This window comes from Aptenodytes patagonicus, chromosome 6, assembly GCF_965638725.1.
Source record: "Aptenodytes patagonicus chromosome 6, bAptPat1.pri.cur, whole genome shotgun sequence".
NCBI lineage: Eukaryota > Metazoa > Chordata > Aves > Sphenisciformes > Spheniscidae > Aptenodytes > Aptenodytes patagonicus.
The window spans coordinates 24,750,313-24,766,852 of NC_134954.1; the positions used below are offsets into that span (position 1 = coordinate 24,750,313).

Genomic DNA, 16,540 nt, shown 5'->3' on the forward strand with positions numbered 1-16,540 from the left:
GTGAAATGCACACAGATAAAAATCAGACTCTTAAGCATCGACCCCTTTGTTAAAAAACACAATACATTTACTGAAGTATACCTTTCCAGAAGTTTCTTGAAAATTAGATTAATATAGAACTATTAGCAAGAGCATAATGTACAAAAAACTATCAAACAATACCCAATTGCCACAAGTGCAAATAAAAATTAACTTGCATAATAAACTGTACGTTTTTTAAAGTGTAAATGCGTGTGTATGATGCACATGTATACCTTTGTATAGTGAAACTTCATGTAACGTTTACTGTTCCCTTGTATTCTTTGTTCTCCATTATTTATTTTGGAGGAATAGAAGCTTTCTCTTTATATGTGGCTCTTCTTCACTGAAGTACATGAAAGCAAGTAGATGTAGTTAATGACCGCTTAAAGTCTCTTTGCATAGTGCATACCCAAACAGAAGGCAGGAACTGTGCACGCTCTTCCTGGTCTGCACTGTGTAGTTACTCCGTTACCCAGAAAGCATGAAATTTTTCCAGGGAATCCTGAATGTTTTGTTTTATAATAGACATCACACATGCATCTTCACCGATGTAGGCTTTCTCAGAAAAATTTTAATGTATGTAGGGCTTTGATACAAAGCAGTGATGGATCTAGATTAAACATTACAACATATGGCATTGTTTCTTTAAACCATCAGATGTTCATTATCTAAGGGTACATTTGAAAGTGCACTTATTTCTTCTAATCTGTTTGCTTGGCTTTCCACTGAAGTATAGATTGAATTTGCTGCTAGAAAATGTACGACAAATAGGGTATGCTCAAAGTACTGTACTTTTATAAATCCTTCAGTTGAACAAAAAAAGTCTGTACTATTCAAAAACACTTGAACAGTGCAAGAAATTGAGGTAAAATAATGTTATCTTATTTTTTATAATGTACGATCTTGTAATTAGAAGAAAGAAGTAATGATAAGGAGGCTTTCTATGTCACATTTGTGGTTTGGTTCCTTTATCACTTAATCCAATCCCATTGTGATGGAAGTGTCATTGTCTTCCATGGACTTGAACATATTGAATCATTTTCTATAAAAGCTGGTGGTCATATCCTATTTTTGTGTCCAAAGAAGGAAGTTACTATTTTCTAAACAAAGAATATAACAACAACACTACTATGAGAATTTATTCTTACAGTTTTAATCACATTCAAATTAGTGGAGAAAGATGCTTTAGCCTACACCAAGTGGTACAATAGCAGCTAATTATATTATTCAGTAGAAAGTGCAGCTGAAATACTATCATCTTGCTGAAGAAGACAGTTGTAGCTGCAATAAATACTGCTTAAGTTTAGAACTGATGTGCATATACTTACTCATGAGATGCCACACTGTCTTATGGAAGTGGTCTAATGAACGTGGATGAGACGTCACCATGAATGAGATTATCAGAGCCTTGCCTTGAATAGGCATGTCATCTGGAAAGGAATGTAATAGGTAGATGGGTGTGTCTTTACTCAAGGATACAGAGGCCTGGAGGAAGCGAAAAAGGCCTTGTAAAGGCTGTATGAAAAATCACTCATGTTCAGATCATTATCTGTACAATAACCACATGCACACACACACGCAATCATCTAACATCCTTAAACAAGAAAACTGCAGGAAAAAAAGATATGTAATAACTACATAACCCTGGAGCAGGTGCTGTAATTAGCAGAGCTGTCTGAGCTAGTAAAAATGCTAGCAAGTGAGCCAGTAAGGAAGCAGTAGAAGAATGGTACAAAAGATAGCATGGAAAATTCTTAGGGAAAGGAAGCATAAACAAGTCTCAGGAGTACTGGGTTTCCTGACCAGAAATACAGCAGATGTGGCAAAAAAAAAAAACAAAACCCAAACCCAAGGAGGAGATCTGCCTAGCCAATGGAAACATGAACAGGAAATGGAAGGAAAAACAAATGACAGGGAGTATTTGTTGAAGCAAGGAAATCAGGAAATGCACAAGCAAGATCTGTTCCATAGAGCTAGCTGATCCTAATCCGGAGTTCACGTACAGGCTTAAACAGTGAATCTCAGAATCTACATTACCAATATTAAATGTAACACTGATCAAGGGACAAAGATTGTTCAAGCGTCAGGTCCAAGTTCTAAGCTGGAGAAGCCAAATGAAGTTCAGAATAGTTCATGCTTCTTCTTAAGAAATAAGTGAGAAATAAATTCAGAAAAAAAATTACTTCCCTAAGACTTTTCTAATGTAGATTCTGATTACTGAGGAGGATGTATTCTTATCGATCAACATAGCCTGGAGTCTGTCCAAAATGCAGAAATAAAATTGAGCAATGCATTACTAAAGCAATGTTGTGTGTTTGTATAGCCAATGTGTGATATCTGTATGAGTGTAGTCATAAAAACACTGTATTCCTTACACTTATTGACGTTGGAAAGTAAACAATATTATTCTTTATAGATGCAGCTACTGAATTTAAGCAAATTCTGGGTCACATCACCATTCAAAAGTTGTTTCAAGTGCACCAAAAAAACGGTAATATAAAAGACAGGATCAAAAAAATTGTATGTATTACATTTACTTTATAGAAAGCCTCAGGAATGCATTTTGACGACAGCTCTGGCTTCTAGTATAGACTAAATAGAGGACAAGTGACTGTGAACAGGCGGTCAGGACAGATCCACAAAGTATCACAGCTATATTTGAAATACCACCTATGGATAGTGAGTTGGGAAGATTTATGATACAACTCTGCACCGAATTCATACTGCACACTGCACTCCCACCACCTATGGATAGTGAGTTGGGAAGATTTATGATACAACTCTGCACTGAATTCATACCTGTCAGCAAAGGGCTAAACCTTACCTAAACTACAACAAGGTACTTGTAGTCCACGTCGCCATGAATGCTTCCCTCCTTTTTTCCCCATTATGTGGCCCCCATTGCCATAGCATCACTAAATTATGCTATGAAGCTTGTATGTGAACTAATTTAAGCATAATTTTGCTTCCAGAAATTAGTATCAACCATGAACTTCCTGAATAATGGTTTTAAAGCAAAGCTAATTAGGTTGAGAGAAATTCAGTCGCATCAGGAGAGAAAACGCTCCAAGTTTTCTTGAACACTGAAGCAACGCTTTTAACTGCATTGCGTGACGGGAAGGTGCAGCTGCTCCGCCTGCGGCGGGCCCCGGGGCGACGGCCGGTCCGGGCCAGCTGCTCCCGCCAACGAGCCGGCACCGCTCCCCGCGGGGCGCCTGGGGCCCTCCGCAGCGCGCAGAGGTCCAGGCCGGCGGCGAGCGGGGCCGCGGCCGCCGCGCTCACCCGAAACGCCCCGCCCGGCGTCCATGGCACCGCCTTTCCCCGGCCTCCGCTAACTTCGTGCGGGGCGGGAGGAATGCGAAGACGCCCCGGGGGGCTCTGAGGGACGGCCCGGCCCGGCCCGTGTCCCCGCCGCCCGGAGGGCCCCTCTGCTGCGCGGGGAAGCCGCCCCCATCCCACAGCGGCTCCCAGTACCCAAAGTTTCCGCGGCAGTTGCATAACTGCGGGCGGGCGGGCGGGGCGGGGGCTGGGCCCGGGCCGCCGGGGGGCGGGCGGGAGGGGCCGGCGCGGCCCTCGCCCCGCCGCTGCCCGGCGCGGCCCGGCCCGGGGGAGGGCGCCGCGCTGCCCGGGGGTTGACCCGCCCGCCCCTCCGCCGGCCGCCCGGGACACCGACACTGCTGGCAGGGGCGCAGGGGCACTCCCCGCGCCGCCCGTCTCGCCGCCCGCCCGCCCGCTCCGGCAGAGCGGCCCTGCTCCCGGAGAGCCGCCCGCCCGGCTCCGAAGGGCACGTCCTCGGCGACGGTCTGCAGCGGGGCCGGCCCCGGCGACTGCCTGCCCCCGGGACGTCTGCGCCCGCCGTCGGGACCGACGGGTGGAAAATGAACCCCGCTCCCGCGCCTCCGCCGCCGGGGCAGCAGGTGATCCATGTCACGCAGGACCTGGACACGGAGCTGGAGGCGCTTTTCAACGCGGTCATGAACCCCAAGCCCAGCTCCTGGAGGAAGAAGATCCTGCCCGAGTCCTTCTTCAAGGAGCCCGACTCGGGCTCGCACTCGCGGCAGTCCAGCACGGACTCGGGCGGCCCCCCGCCGCGGCCCGCCGCCGCGCAGCACGTCCGCTCCCACTCCTCGCCCGCCTCGCTCGTGGGCTCGGGCGCGGCGCAGCAGCACGCGCACCTCCGCCAGCGCTCCTACGACGTGACGGACGAGCTGCCGCTGCCGCCCGGCTGGGAGATGGCGCTCACGCACACGGGACAGCGGTACTTCCTCAAGTGAGTGGGGCGGCGGCGGGGGCGCTGGCGGGGAGCGCGGCTGGAGCTCCTGCGCTCGGCGGTGGCTGCAGCCCCGGGGCGGGCGCGGGGTCCCGGACCGGAGGGCGGTTGCCGTGGCCTGGTCCGCACCGGGGGAGGGTTGTCGGTCAAGTTTCACGCCGGCCAGCCGGGGCTAGCTCAGAGGAGCGCGGGGGGGGGGGGGGCGCGGGGGTCGTCGGGCCGGCCGGACGTGAGCTGCGCCGTGAGGCGGAGGGGCAGTGCCGTGAGGCGGCGAGGGACGCCCGGGGCGGGGGGGCAGAGCGGTGAGGTGAGGGCGGCGGGGGGCGCCCGGGTAGGGGGGCAGCGCCATGAGGCGGCGGGAGCCGCGTGACGGTGGGCAGCGGCGGGGGGCGCCCGAGGGGTGCCAACGCTGTGAGGCGGGGGCGGCGGGGGGCGCCGAGCCTTTCCAAGTCTGAGGTGGATGCGAAAGCCCGGGGAGGAAACTCCTCCTCACTTCACCGGTGGGAAGAGGAAGGCGAGCGAGGGGAAGCGAGCCGCCGGGCGCGGGCTGGAGGGTTGCTTCCAGAGCCGGGGGCAGAGGCCCTGCTTGTAAACTGTCGGCTCCGTATTTCTTTGCTGCTTGGCCACACGTCCAAGATGCAGAAACTATTCTTTTTTTTTAAATAATTTTAATAGTTGTTCAAGGGAGTTTTCCAGAATGCGGGAACAGGACACTGTGTGTCTGTAACCTGTTGGAGGTAAAATAGGCTGTGGATGGGGGAACTACATAACCCGGGCTCCCAGGTCTCCAGTCAAGGCTTTAACTGCGAAACCGCCGTGGTCGTATCATGGGTGGCTTTTCACAAACGGAATGCACTGCTGCAGTACAAGTGGTGTGTACTATATTTATAGCATCCATATCTTTAGGGACACGGGAGGAGGCTTCCTTATTTTAGAGACAGATTTTGAGAAGTGTGGTAACATAACTGCCTGTCCCTTCTGGCCAGTAATTTTGGCCAGAGTGTTTTATTTGTGACATTTGGAATTTGATTCAAAGCAGTTTAATAGGCCTGAAAATATGTAATAATTGTAATATGTGGTAAGGCAACGGTGCCTTATTTTGGTAGATTCTGTATCTCTGCCCCAGATTCATTGCAAATTAAGTGGCACTGTATTAACCCGCTAAATATGCAGTGACAAAATGTTTACTAATGAAATAAAACATTTACTGATGAAGCATTTACTTAAGGATATTGAGGGAGTTAAACTGCCAGGGCTACAGGAGGTCGTTTACTCGTTTACTACAGCCTTCTCAGTCAGAAGAGTAGTATCTTGAGTTCATATTCAACCGTGTGTGTGTGTGTATTCAGCCATAATATTTGGCATATAGACAGTGCATGAAGGGAAAGATAGAGGATGTTTACTGTTTAGAAGAATGAATAAATGCATAATTTACATGATTCTATAATGATTTCTTTGCCTTGTGGCTTTGGAATCTCCAAAGGATTACTCAAGAGCCCAGTCTTCGAATTACTCTGTGCAGAGTTTAGATTTTTGCCTCTTGTCACACTCTGAGTTGCTAGCAAAGCACAAAAATACATTTCCTTTCTTTCTGCCGTTCTGTATGTTACTGTATATGGTTTATAATACTGGGTGGACATGTACTAGGGTCCAAACTTAGGAGGTTTTTATTAATCTGGTTTATCACCTGAATGAGAAGATCTCGTTGCTCTGCACTTTGCATGTATTTTTCTCAATAGGACAGAGAAGCAGCAGCTGACTGATAGGAGCACTGTAACAGATCATTTGTAAATAAATATTTTATATAAATTCTTGCTAGGGCTTGGCCAGCAGGTATTTTCAGATACCTCTAGCTAAGAATTACATAACATAAACTTTGTCTGCTGTTTGGTTTTTGACTAATATTACACATTTCTGACATAGAGACAGAGTTTTCCAAGTTGATGGATTCTTGTTGCTTAGGCCAAAAATGCAAGTCCTTTATTAAAAAAAAGCATGGATAAAGCCCCAAAGTGTCTTTAATTTTTTTCCAAATCCTGTCAACAGTAATAATTCTGATTAACAACATCCTTTTTTAGTATAAAATAAAATTTTCATTGTGTACGTAATTTGTTAGCTAAGTTAGTCTTTGTTTTGTTTCCCCAGTTTTATTTATCCAACAGAACTTTTCTCATGTCTAAAAATTAATTGGGATAATGTATTTCTTTATACCTCAATGCTTTTGGGAGTACTACTTAGCTATAAAATGATCACATATGAATTACAGTATTTTACAAGTGGTGTAATATTTTTCAGGTGAAAATAGAATTTTCTGCAGAAATTTAAGATTGTTTATGGGAAGCAGCATTTAAAACTATGTGCAATAATGTATAGGATTCAAGACAGATGATGTGCTTGAAAATCTTATTTGGTCAAACCAGACATACAAGCTTACATTCAAGGCAAAAAAAAATTGCCATTTCTGTCCAGCTTAATGATAAAGATTTGTTTATAGTCATTAGCAAAAGAAAATTGAGAAGCAGATTAAGAGTAAATAGCCAAATTAGGTCCTGTTAAAGCCTTTATTATCTGTTGAAGTTTAGAATGCAATTTGTTGTATTTAAACATATTTTCAAGAATTATTAAACAAAAGTAGTGATGGGAGTTTCAATGAACAGTGAGCTAACCTTCTTGACAGGGAACCAGCTATAACTTGAAGCAATAGCACTCCGGCATGTCAGTTCCTGCAGAAATTTTCTGGCTGTGACTGTAAGAAACATAAGTAGCCTGGGGACCACTCCACCCTGTAATTAAATACCAAACCGCAGAAGTGGGGGATGGAAAACAGACTAATGAACACACACTTACAGCAATGTTATCTAAAGCATTTTTCTATGTGTGCATGTGTGGAAAAAAATTTAAGTGTGATTTATTTCTGATAAAAAGGGTTTCTGGAAAGACAGGCAAACTGCCTTGCATAGCTCTTACGTTGCTAAGTGGGAATATCAGTTGCATATCGATCCACATGCTGAGCTGTGTACACATATTCTGTAAAAAGAATTTTTCAAGTATTACTTTCCGCTGATTTGTTTTTAGGTGGTACAGCCTCATATTTCAAATGAAGACTAAGGTTTTAATATTTTCTCAGTGTATGTACAGTGATTCTTGGTCAGACTCTGATTTCATTCCAGAATATAGAGGGCATGGCATTTGCACTGAACAGATTTGTGAAACTGTTGCCGCTGTTATCTTTATCACACTGTGGTTTTTAAAATGTTACAGTGAACATTTGCCATACCAGGACATATTTGCCAGTAAATCCTGCTCAAGGGGGAAGAAGGCTAATTACTTGCAATATTTGATTTACTCGACGTGTTCAAATTTTTTCCTACTGGTTACTGTTGGTGGAGAAGGTTGATTAAACACATGATCAGTTTTAGATTACTGAGCATGTTCAGCAGGACACCAGGAGAAGTAATGTAAATACTATGAAAATACTTCTTTTTCTGAGAATGACAAAACAAATAATACTGAGACATTTGAAGTGCTCAAATGATTTCCAAATATACAGCCTTTCCCTGAAAGCCATTTGTGTTAATTCTGTAGAGATTGTTATTATTTTATATTGATGTTGTGCTTGGTTGCTGTACAGTATTCATAATAGAGATACTTTTCCACCTCAGGAATGTAGTTACACAACTAGAAATGGGGGAGGAGATGGACAATGCATGAGACAGTTACTCTGTTAAGTTCCGATAAAAGCATGGAAAACACTAACAGCTTTGTACGACACTTTTGCAGTATTGTTCCACAGTTATGACCGCAGTTACTCATGGACATGATGCATGGCCTGTAAGGTGGGGCTTACATCGATGTAGCTTTCTTTGGTCCTTGTAGAAAAATGGCGCAAAGCATCCTCACAGGCCTCAAGGCCGTGCATCCTCACCATTTTTGGTGTCATGCATTAGAAAGAGACATTTACAGAAGCATATGGCTTTTGGAGCATTTAATCCACACCTTAAGGGATTTGTTTTGTTCCCCGTCTCCAGTGATTATTCATGTGGGACTTAGTGCCTGAACGGCTCTCCTTGCCAGCGTCCCTTTATTAAAAATAAGTTATAATGTGCAAGATGGTACTGAGATGTGTTACTACGAATGACTTTTGTGTGGAATTAGTGAGTGTATTAAAGAGTTCCTAACAGACGGGAAAGCTGTGATACAATACCAAAGTTTAATCGATGGAAATTCAACTATAGGTCACCTTTGTAACTCATTTCAGAGATGCTTAGGAAGTTCTGAGATTGGAATGTACACATCAAAACTAAATTTGCAAGCTGTGATTGACGGCGTTAGAGGTCTATCCGATTGCTCCTTTAACTGGAGTCTGTAGTTCAAAAGCTGTTTTAATGATGATGATATAAATCCAGAGAACTTCCTTAACTTTTGTGCAAATGAGAATTGAGTTTTGTCTTCCTGCTTCCTGGGAACAACATGATGTATGGAGTAATTTCAGCCTCTTGATTCAGAGATTGGGCCGGATCTCATTTTGGCAAAACTTGAATGATTGGGCTTTGTCTAAGGGATGCCTAGTGTAATCAGATAGGAGAGAGGATCAGCACATGAACTCCTCAGACATATGCAGTTAGGTAATTTAATTCCTACAAACGAAAATACAAAATAAAAGAAATACAAAAATAGGAAAAATAATTTTAGTATTAGAAATAAATTGTTACATTCCCTTGATTTAATAATGTCTGGTACTATGTGCAAGCAAGAAGAACAATGGAATTTCAAAGTTGTCTCTCAAAACAGAGAGTTAATTTAGTTTGCTAGTTAGTTTATTGCAAATACCAGGCCTTGATAGAATTTTTTCCCAATTGCGGACAGAATAAGAATTTCAGAAACTGACCTTATACGTTGTTCAGGAATAACTGTTTTATTTCAGTACAAAATACTTTGTAAATTTCTGGTAAGGGAGAGTTATCTATATAAATTTGAATATGCTCCCAAAATTAGGTGTGTAAATTTTAAAGTACAGCAGAAACAATAGAATTGGTAATCACAAGAGTATTTAATAAGTTTTATTAAAGAACTGTCAATATTGAAGTTATTATTGGGACATACTAATAAAAGCCATAGACACTAGGCCATATTCTTGCTGTTACATACTTCGTAGGCTATTCTGCTTCATTGCATACCTATGACTCCAGTCAGAACTTGCATTTCAATCATCACAGCTTTAAAAGTTTCTCAATATTTATGTACAGAATGCAACCATATTTCAGATACATCTGTAGGAGCCTAATTTAATTACTATACTTGGCAAATATATTGAATAATAAACACTGACAAACTATAACAGTAATTATTTCGTAATAATCCGCATACAAAAGTAAAAATTTTTTTTTTTTTTTTTTTAAATACTACACGAAGGAAATGCTGTTTCCTGGTAGTTTTTAGGTACCTTTTTGATTTATAACAATGTTTTCTTATCAATATGTTCCACTAAATAATAAGTTCTCATGATTGTATTCAGCTTGGTATAAACATGTAACCTGATAGGAATGTTCAGACAGAGCAAACAATGAAGTTCATGTGATCACTGGAAAGCCTACACTGATTTTTTTGTTTTTGAAGATGTTTGTTAATTTTATATTTTAGATGGCTCTTTTGCAAGTGCATTTAAACAGAGTAGATATACTGCTGAAGAAAATTCTGTATGATTAGCTCTTAAGTACATCAGTACAACAGTACTGACGTGGAATTTTCCATTTATTTATTTATTTATTTTTATTTCTTTTGTAAGGGTTTACTAGATTAACTTCCATATTCAGTGCTGCATTAGAAGTAGTGGATTGAACTAAAAACAGACCTGCAATGGTCTTCGCAGGAAAAAAAAGTTTGTAGTAATTTAATTTCTTTGTGCTTCTGTCAATGCAAAGGAGTATATGGAAGTAAAATACTGAGAAATAAAGGGCAATTAAAATGGTATGCAAAATGAATGGACAATAAATGTGATCATCTTGTTATGCACAAAGTACAAGCTTGGATAGATTTCACTACTGTAAGTTACAACGTTGATAGAGAAATAGGTGTAATTAGTTCTTTCTCTTACAGTGAATTGTCTGGCTGAACTGTTTCATGGGTTAAAATTTGCATTTTGCATAATCTTTGAAGTTCAGTTGCTTTTAATTGAGTACACTTGCTAACGTATTTTTCAGGAGAGGTGGGGCAGAACCATTTATTTTTTTGTGATGATCAAGCCAAAATTCACATTTTGTGTATGAAAAAGGTTTTGCCTATATTTGATGTTGCCTATCTCTAACTTGGTAAGGACTTAAAGTCATGTCTTTTGTAAAATTTGTGCAACTTTAATCTTAATTCACAGCACAGTGGAGCTTATGATGTGCTGAGTGCTTATAATTTTCACTGACTGTCTACTGAATTTGGTGAACTCAACCTCTTTCCATTTAACAGGAGGTTTCAGGCTGTCATACATCATCTGATCCTGTGGTGAAATTTTTAATTAAAAAACTGGTCTCAGGACATTATATGTGCCATACATGTTAGATTATCTGTTCTTTGTATTTTTCTGTAGCTTACATTTTAATAATTGTTGATATATTATGACTATGATAATTATTTACCCAAATTATATTTTTTAATATGGAAGTTAAGAGCAAGTTTATGCATTCATTTGCTGACAGTATCTTACAACTAATATCTTCAGATTAATTTTCATAGAATCACAGAATGGTTCGCGTTGGAAGGGACCTTTAAAGACCATCTAGTCCAACCCCACTGCCATGGCAGGGACATCTTTCACTAGGTCAGGTTGCCCAAAGCCCCATCCAGCCTGACTTTGAACACTTCCAGTGATGGGGCATCCACGACTTCTCCGGGCAACCTGTTCCAGTGTTATAAAACTTCATGCTTTCAAACTAAATGGTGAAACACCAGGTGGCCTAGCAGTTTATGGAAAGAGCTTTGTAATTTAATACAAGGATTTTTAAAAATCAGAACGTCAGAAATATTTTTAATCTAACATTATAATGGACCATGTTTTGGTTCATGAGTTTAAAATTTTGGGTTTGGATTAGCACACTTTTTGCACACAACAAACTGCATTTGTTGCCAAAGGCACATGAATGTGTCAAGCATGCAGATTTAGTTACAACAACAATGGCCTTATAGCAGAAATCCAGTGATATGTTAAAAACTATTTCTAGGGTCTTTGGATGGTCCTGTTAAGAGCTGGGTCACATCTTATTGACTGATAGGTATCTATTTTAGATCTTGACTGAAGAGAGCTGGTGAAAAGAGCAGAACGTGGTGTTCTAAGTTATTGTATTGTAGACTGACCCTACAGATCTGCTGCAGCTGGAGCGATGGACCGTGTTTATAGCCCACTGTAAATGGGCTATTTAACTAAGTCTGCTTTGAGTACTAACAGTAAGATCTGCCAGGCTTAAGCTTACAATTTACAGTGAAGTGAAAAATAGTTATTCATATGTTTATTTAACTCTGTGGAAATTAAAGTTTTTCTTCCCATTGACAACTATAAATATTTGGAATAGATTACTTTAAAATCAGACTGATTCACTGGAGGAAATTTTGACCTGGATAGAGAAATAATTTTTGATATAAACTTGTAAAGCAGAGCTGAAAAGAAAAATTAAGCTAATTTCTATGTTGACGTTGAGGTCCCTCTTAAAAAACCACCAAGGATCTATGAGCTACTTTTTTTCCTCTGAATTTGGTAGTAGGAACGGCTATAGAGTTTCTGATGAAAGCTAGTAATTATTCATTTTCTGGTCCAAGACAGTGTCTTTTTATGATCAATAGACTATTTTCTCAGAATCTAAAATCATGTTACCTGTAGTGCTTAATAAAATTTGGTGGTTAATATGGTGCTTAAAATGTGGTGCTTAATAAAATCTGAGGACAAAAGCAGGTCTGGAATAAAATTGCTTTGAGGACACATTCAGTTTACAGGATTGTTGGGTTTTCTGAGTTAGGATACAAGCTACATTTTTGATTTAGCTGTAAAGTATCAGTGAAGAAAGCTTTAAGCAAGACGACACCGACCCTAGAAGTGTTACCAAGAAGGGTTTCCTTTGAGGAAATATTTAAGAAACTTACCATAAAAGGCTGTCTAGACACAAACGTTGCACTAAATTTACATGTATGCACTTCTGAATGATTTAAGGAAATCAGTGACAACCCTGCTATACACACTATTGTGTTGATATAAAATTTGATATATTGGACTGATGTACACTTTTAAGCTAATAAATGAATAATGTGCATGCAGAATTGCATTGGTTTAATGAAATTTGTCTTAAATTAATCCTTTAGTCTTAGTGTTAAACCCAAAGTCCAGGAGTATTTGTGCATTAATGGATGACAACTGTCATGCATCCATCTCATGATATGAGCTGAAAATATGATTGCTTTATGTATTAATCATTAGAAAAGAATATCAATTAGCATACTTTTAGAAAGTTGTGTATAGAATAGATACAGGTGTTAATTAAGAATGCTACCATGAAAGCCAGATGTTTTTTCTAGAACTATCTGAAAAGGTATTGTCTTTACTAATGGTTTGGGTTGCTCAAAGAAAGAAAAATGTATAGTAGGTTTATTTTTATAATTTTTGTGAGCTGCTGTAGTCAACATCTAAAAGATGGTCTGCCTGACCATCTTTACTCCATAATTGGTAACTGACAGTATGTAGAGCTGACTGCTTCCTAAGGTGATGAATGTGTCCAACTTTTGAACAGGTTTGACGACGTAGAATCTGTAAAGTCTGTCCTATCCAGCTTTTTACTGTTCACTCTTTCAAATCATGTCAGAAGAATCGGTGGTTAGGCTTTGACTTGTTTCCTGTTTGGATGCTTTGGATGAAGTTGAAAATTGGTTTTACCCATAATTCCATCTCTTTGATTAAGGAGGTTATTACAGGACAAGAGCTTCTTTGTAACAGCGTATTTAGTGCTCTGGGCCTAGCGTGACTAGCAGATACAAATTGTATGGAAGCAATTAAATCCAAAGGAAATGTCATGTGGGCTGAATTTCAACATACAGACTTGTGGCATTTTCCCCCTTCATTTTAGAGAGAGAGGGAGGTGGGCGTGATGTGGGGTGGAGGGGGGGTGGTGGTGGTTTGGGGATTTTTTTTACATGGATTAAATCAAAGTCCAGACCTAGAGTGAATGCTAATGCCTGTGACTGTTGTATGAACTCTTCAAGAATGTAAAACTTGGGAACGTTGCACTGTACCACGGTATTCTCTATCTATGACTATTTTTAAGGCAGATGTGACTGAAGCTACAGTGAAGAGACAGATACAGGCTTGCTTAGAGAACTGAACAGAATGTATTGTGTTAAAACTGAAATAATTGCTTAGTGTCACCACAAATTATTACAATATAAGGGGAGGTGTGAAAGAGGAGTTAGCTGTCTTGCACTTCCTCATGGCTAATAGCATGCACATAGGCAGTTACAGTGTAAGCACAGCAATAGTAAAGCTGCAAGTCCAGGCACAGCTTTTCCTGCAGTAACCTGTTTGTCTGCCTATACCCTATGCAACATCTGCTGGCCCCTCACTATTTTCTTGGTCAGAATGCTCCTTTTTGTTCATTGGGTATTGATCTGTCCCTAATCCTTTTTGGGTTCAATATTCTGACAGTCTTTCAGGTTTGTGAACAGAAGGACGCTTCCATGGTACGTTTGAGTTTTTCCCTGTACCACAAGTCCTTTTTTTCTACCTGTGATCAATTTTCCTAGTCTATCTACTTTGGTGTTTTTATTAAATGTTCTATGTTCCTATCTTTCAATGACTGATTGGTGAGCAATGGTGTAAGCATCACAAAATGAAGTAAGAGTCTTCTGTCAAGAAATTCTTAAAGGTTGTATTAAAGTATATCGTGTTTCCAAAATCAAAAATTGTATTTGAACTGTGAGAGTTCTGTTTATGTGAGATTCTTAAAGGCCATTAGCAGACTTAAATTCTGTGTGGGTTTTGTTTTGGTTTGTTTTTTAAAGAAGTTCTCAAAACTTCTTGATTGACATGGTTTTTTAGGCTTCACCTTCACTGTGAAGCCCCTAAATACAGCAGCATCAGAGAAGAAGGAAGTACGAGTCATTGGGAAGCTGACCTAAGTTGAAGGAAACAGCAGTACGGTTCCTGTTGTGCTGCAGAGTGTGACTCTTAGGAAATCACATAACCTCTCAGTGCCTTCATTTGTGGTATGTAAAACTAGAAAAATATGTTTTCCCACTTTATAGTAGCTCATGTGAAATAGTGTGTTAAAGATTGAGGCACTAGCATGAAACTCAGAAGTATCTATAGCGATATTGATAAGGCAGGGCATACGTATTAAGAACTGATCAGCGTCTGTTCTTGTCCATGAAAAATTCCTGTGTATTGAAGCAGATAGTGTACAGGAATAAACACTAAATTTTTGCTCCGTGGAAGTTGTTTCTTACAATGTAAGCTTACATCCTTTTGCAGTGTTACCATTCTAAGTGGATACAAAGCTTGTGTTTCCATAGGGCAGCTCAGATTTTTAACCACCAGAATATTGTAGTGCAGTCATTGGTGATTCTTGACCATTCTACCAGCAGCAGGAGTTCAAAATCCCTGGAGAGGACTGCAGATTGCTCTTTTAATAGCCTTCTCCTGTGGGCTTGTTTACAAAAACTAACTATAGTTTGTGCAAACTACAGCAACACCCCAAACACTTTTGGAGGTAGAACAGAGTTTTTCATAGGAGCAGACTTCACAGATGTAAGACGAAGGCAGCTTGCCCAACTGGAGTTTGTTAGATATACAGACCATATTTTCAAAGGTCTCTCTACCTGATAAATCATTTAGGGGATGTGGGTTTGAAGTCTCCTTTCTTAAAAAAGAAGAAAGAAAAAGAACAAAACAAAGCTGTTTTGTGTCATTTGTTTGCCTAAGCAGCCTTTTGTACACATTAAGGTGCAAATGCAAATGTTGTTTTCAAAATTTTCTCAAAATATAGTATTTTCAAAAGCTTCAGGAGTAAAAGTAATTGCCACTTGAGAAAGGCTTTGGATTGTCTGCTTAGTTGGACAGTTTGGACAAAAGTAGCTTTTCTAATCTTAACGCCCATTCTGTGTGATTTCTTTTAGAGCCACATAGGAAGTTACATTGTGTGGATACACTTCTCTGTAGACTCTTGCCAGGGCCATTATTCACCTAGGTTAGATATCTGGGGACTCAAACAAAGCAGGCTTTGCATCAGTAAATGAGTACAGCCTGCACTGTGTGGTCATCACTGTACAGCTTTGTGGGGAATGTAGTAAAAGGTCAACATTTTTGAGCTTAAAAGAGCAGAATTTAGTGTGGGAGTTCTTCACAAAAGGTTTTTTTATTTCACATTTGATTTTGACACTACATTTTTCCTAGACATGTTTGTCATTTTACTCATTGTACTGTGTATATTTAAACAGAAATGTAACTGCTTTTGCCTTGAGAGGTTAGGAAAAATATTTTTTTTGCAAATGCGTATGGCTTAATTGCACAGGCACATGTCAGAAATGAGGATTTGATGTGATGTGAAATTAAGGTAAAAATTGTGGACCAGATTTTAATGTTGAATAAATGCGTGTCTATGCAATCTACAACTCCTAACTGACATGGCAGCCCTGCTAGCAGGAGGGGTGTAGTGATGCCAGTGATTCTTACCATCCCTTCATACTGCAGAGGATATACCTAATATAATTTTTTGACAGCCATTCCTTTAATGAAGACTTTTCCAGTCATGGGATGATCTCACAGATGCTGCCATCACTGTCTCTCAGCCCTGACATCACCCAAATGGTAGATTATAATTTTAGACAAAAATAATCTTCATTAGAGGTGGCAGAGGGTTGTGCTTCTTTATTCATCTTTTATATTTGGCGTTTTGATTTTTATCTGCTACTGAAAGACTTTATGGCAGTGGAGAATTAACGAAATTATGCCACTGCAAAAGAGTGAACAATGTAAAATTGACTAACTAGAGTAAAAGAGATTTCTAGTGAGACTATTTACAACTTATTAAAAGTGGAACATTAAATGATTGACATTTAAGAGAAATTAAGGTTTTGCTAAAGATTCAGCACTGAGGGTAGTCAGTAAAGGTATGTATGTTGTAAAAGGTGTCTTGTCAAAGCTAGGAAGGATCCTGGTTTGAGATTTGTGACATTCCCAGGACTAAAAAAGCATCCTTTTCAAATTCTGCCAAACTTGAAAGCAGA

At 40.5% G+C, this 16,540-nt stretch overlaps 1 protein-coding gene across 1 annotated transcript in view; it reads left to right on the forward strand.

Moving 5' to 3' along the window:
* Positions 1-3,659: 3,659 nt before the first annotated feature.
* Positions 3,660-16,540, forward strand: part of WWTR1 (WW domain containing transcription regulator 1) — an 88,025-nt gene continuing 75,144 nt past the window's right edge. The window contains exon 1 of the mRNA XM_076341581.1: positions 3,660-4,291. Coding sequence (XP_076197696.1) covers positions 3,900-4,291 — 392 coding nt within the window. The 5' untranslated portion in view covers positions 3,660-3,899. The remainder of the gene's footprint in view (positions 4,292-16,540) is intronic.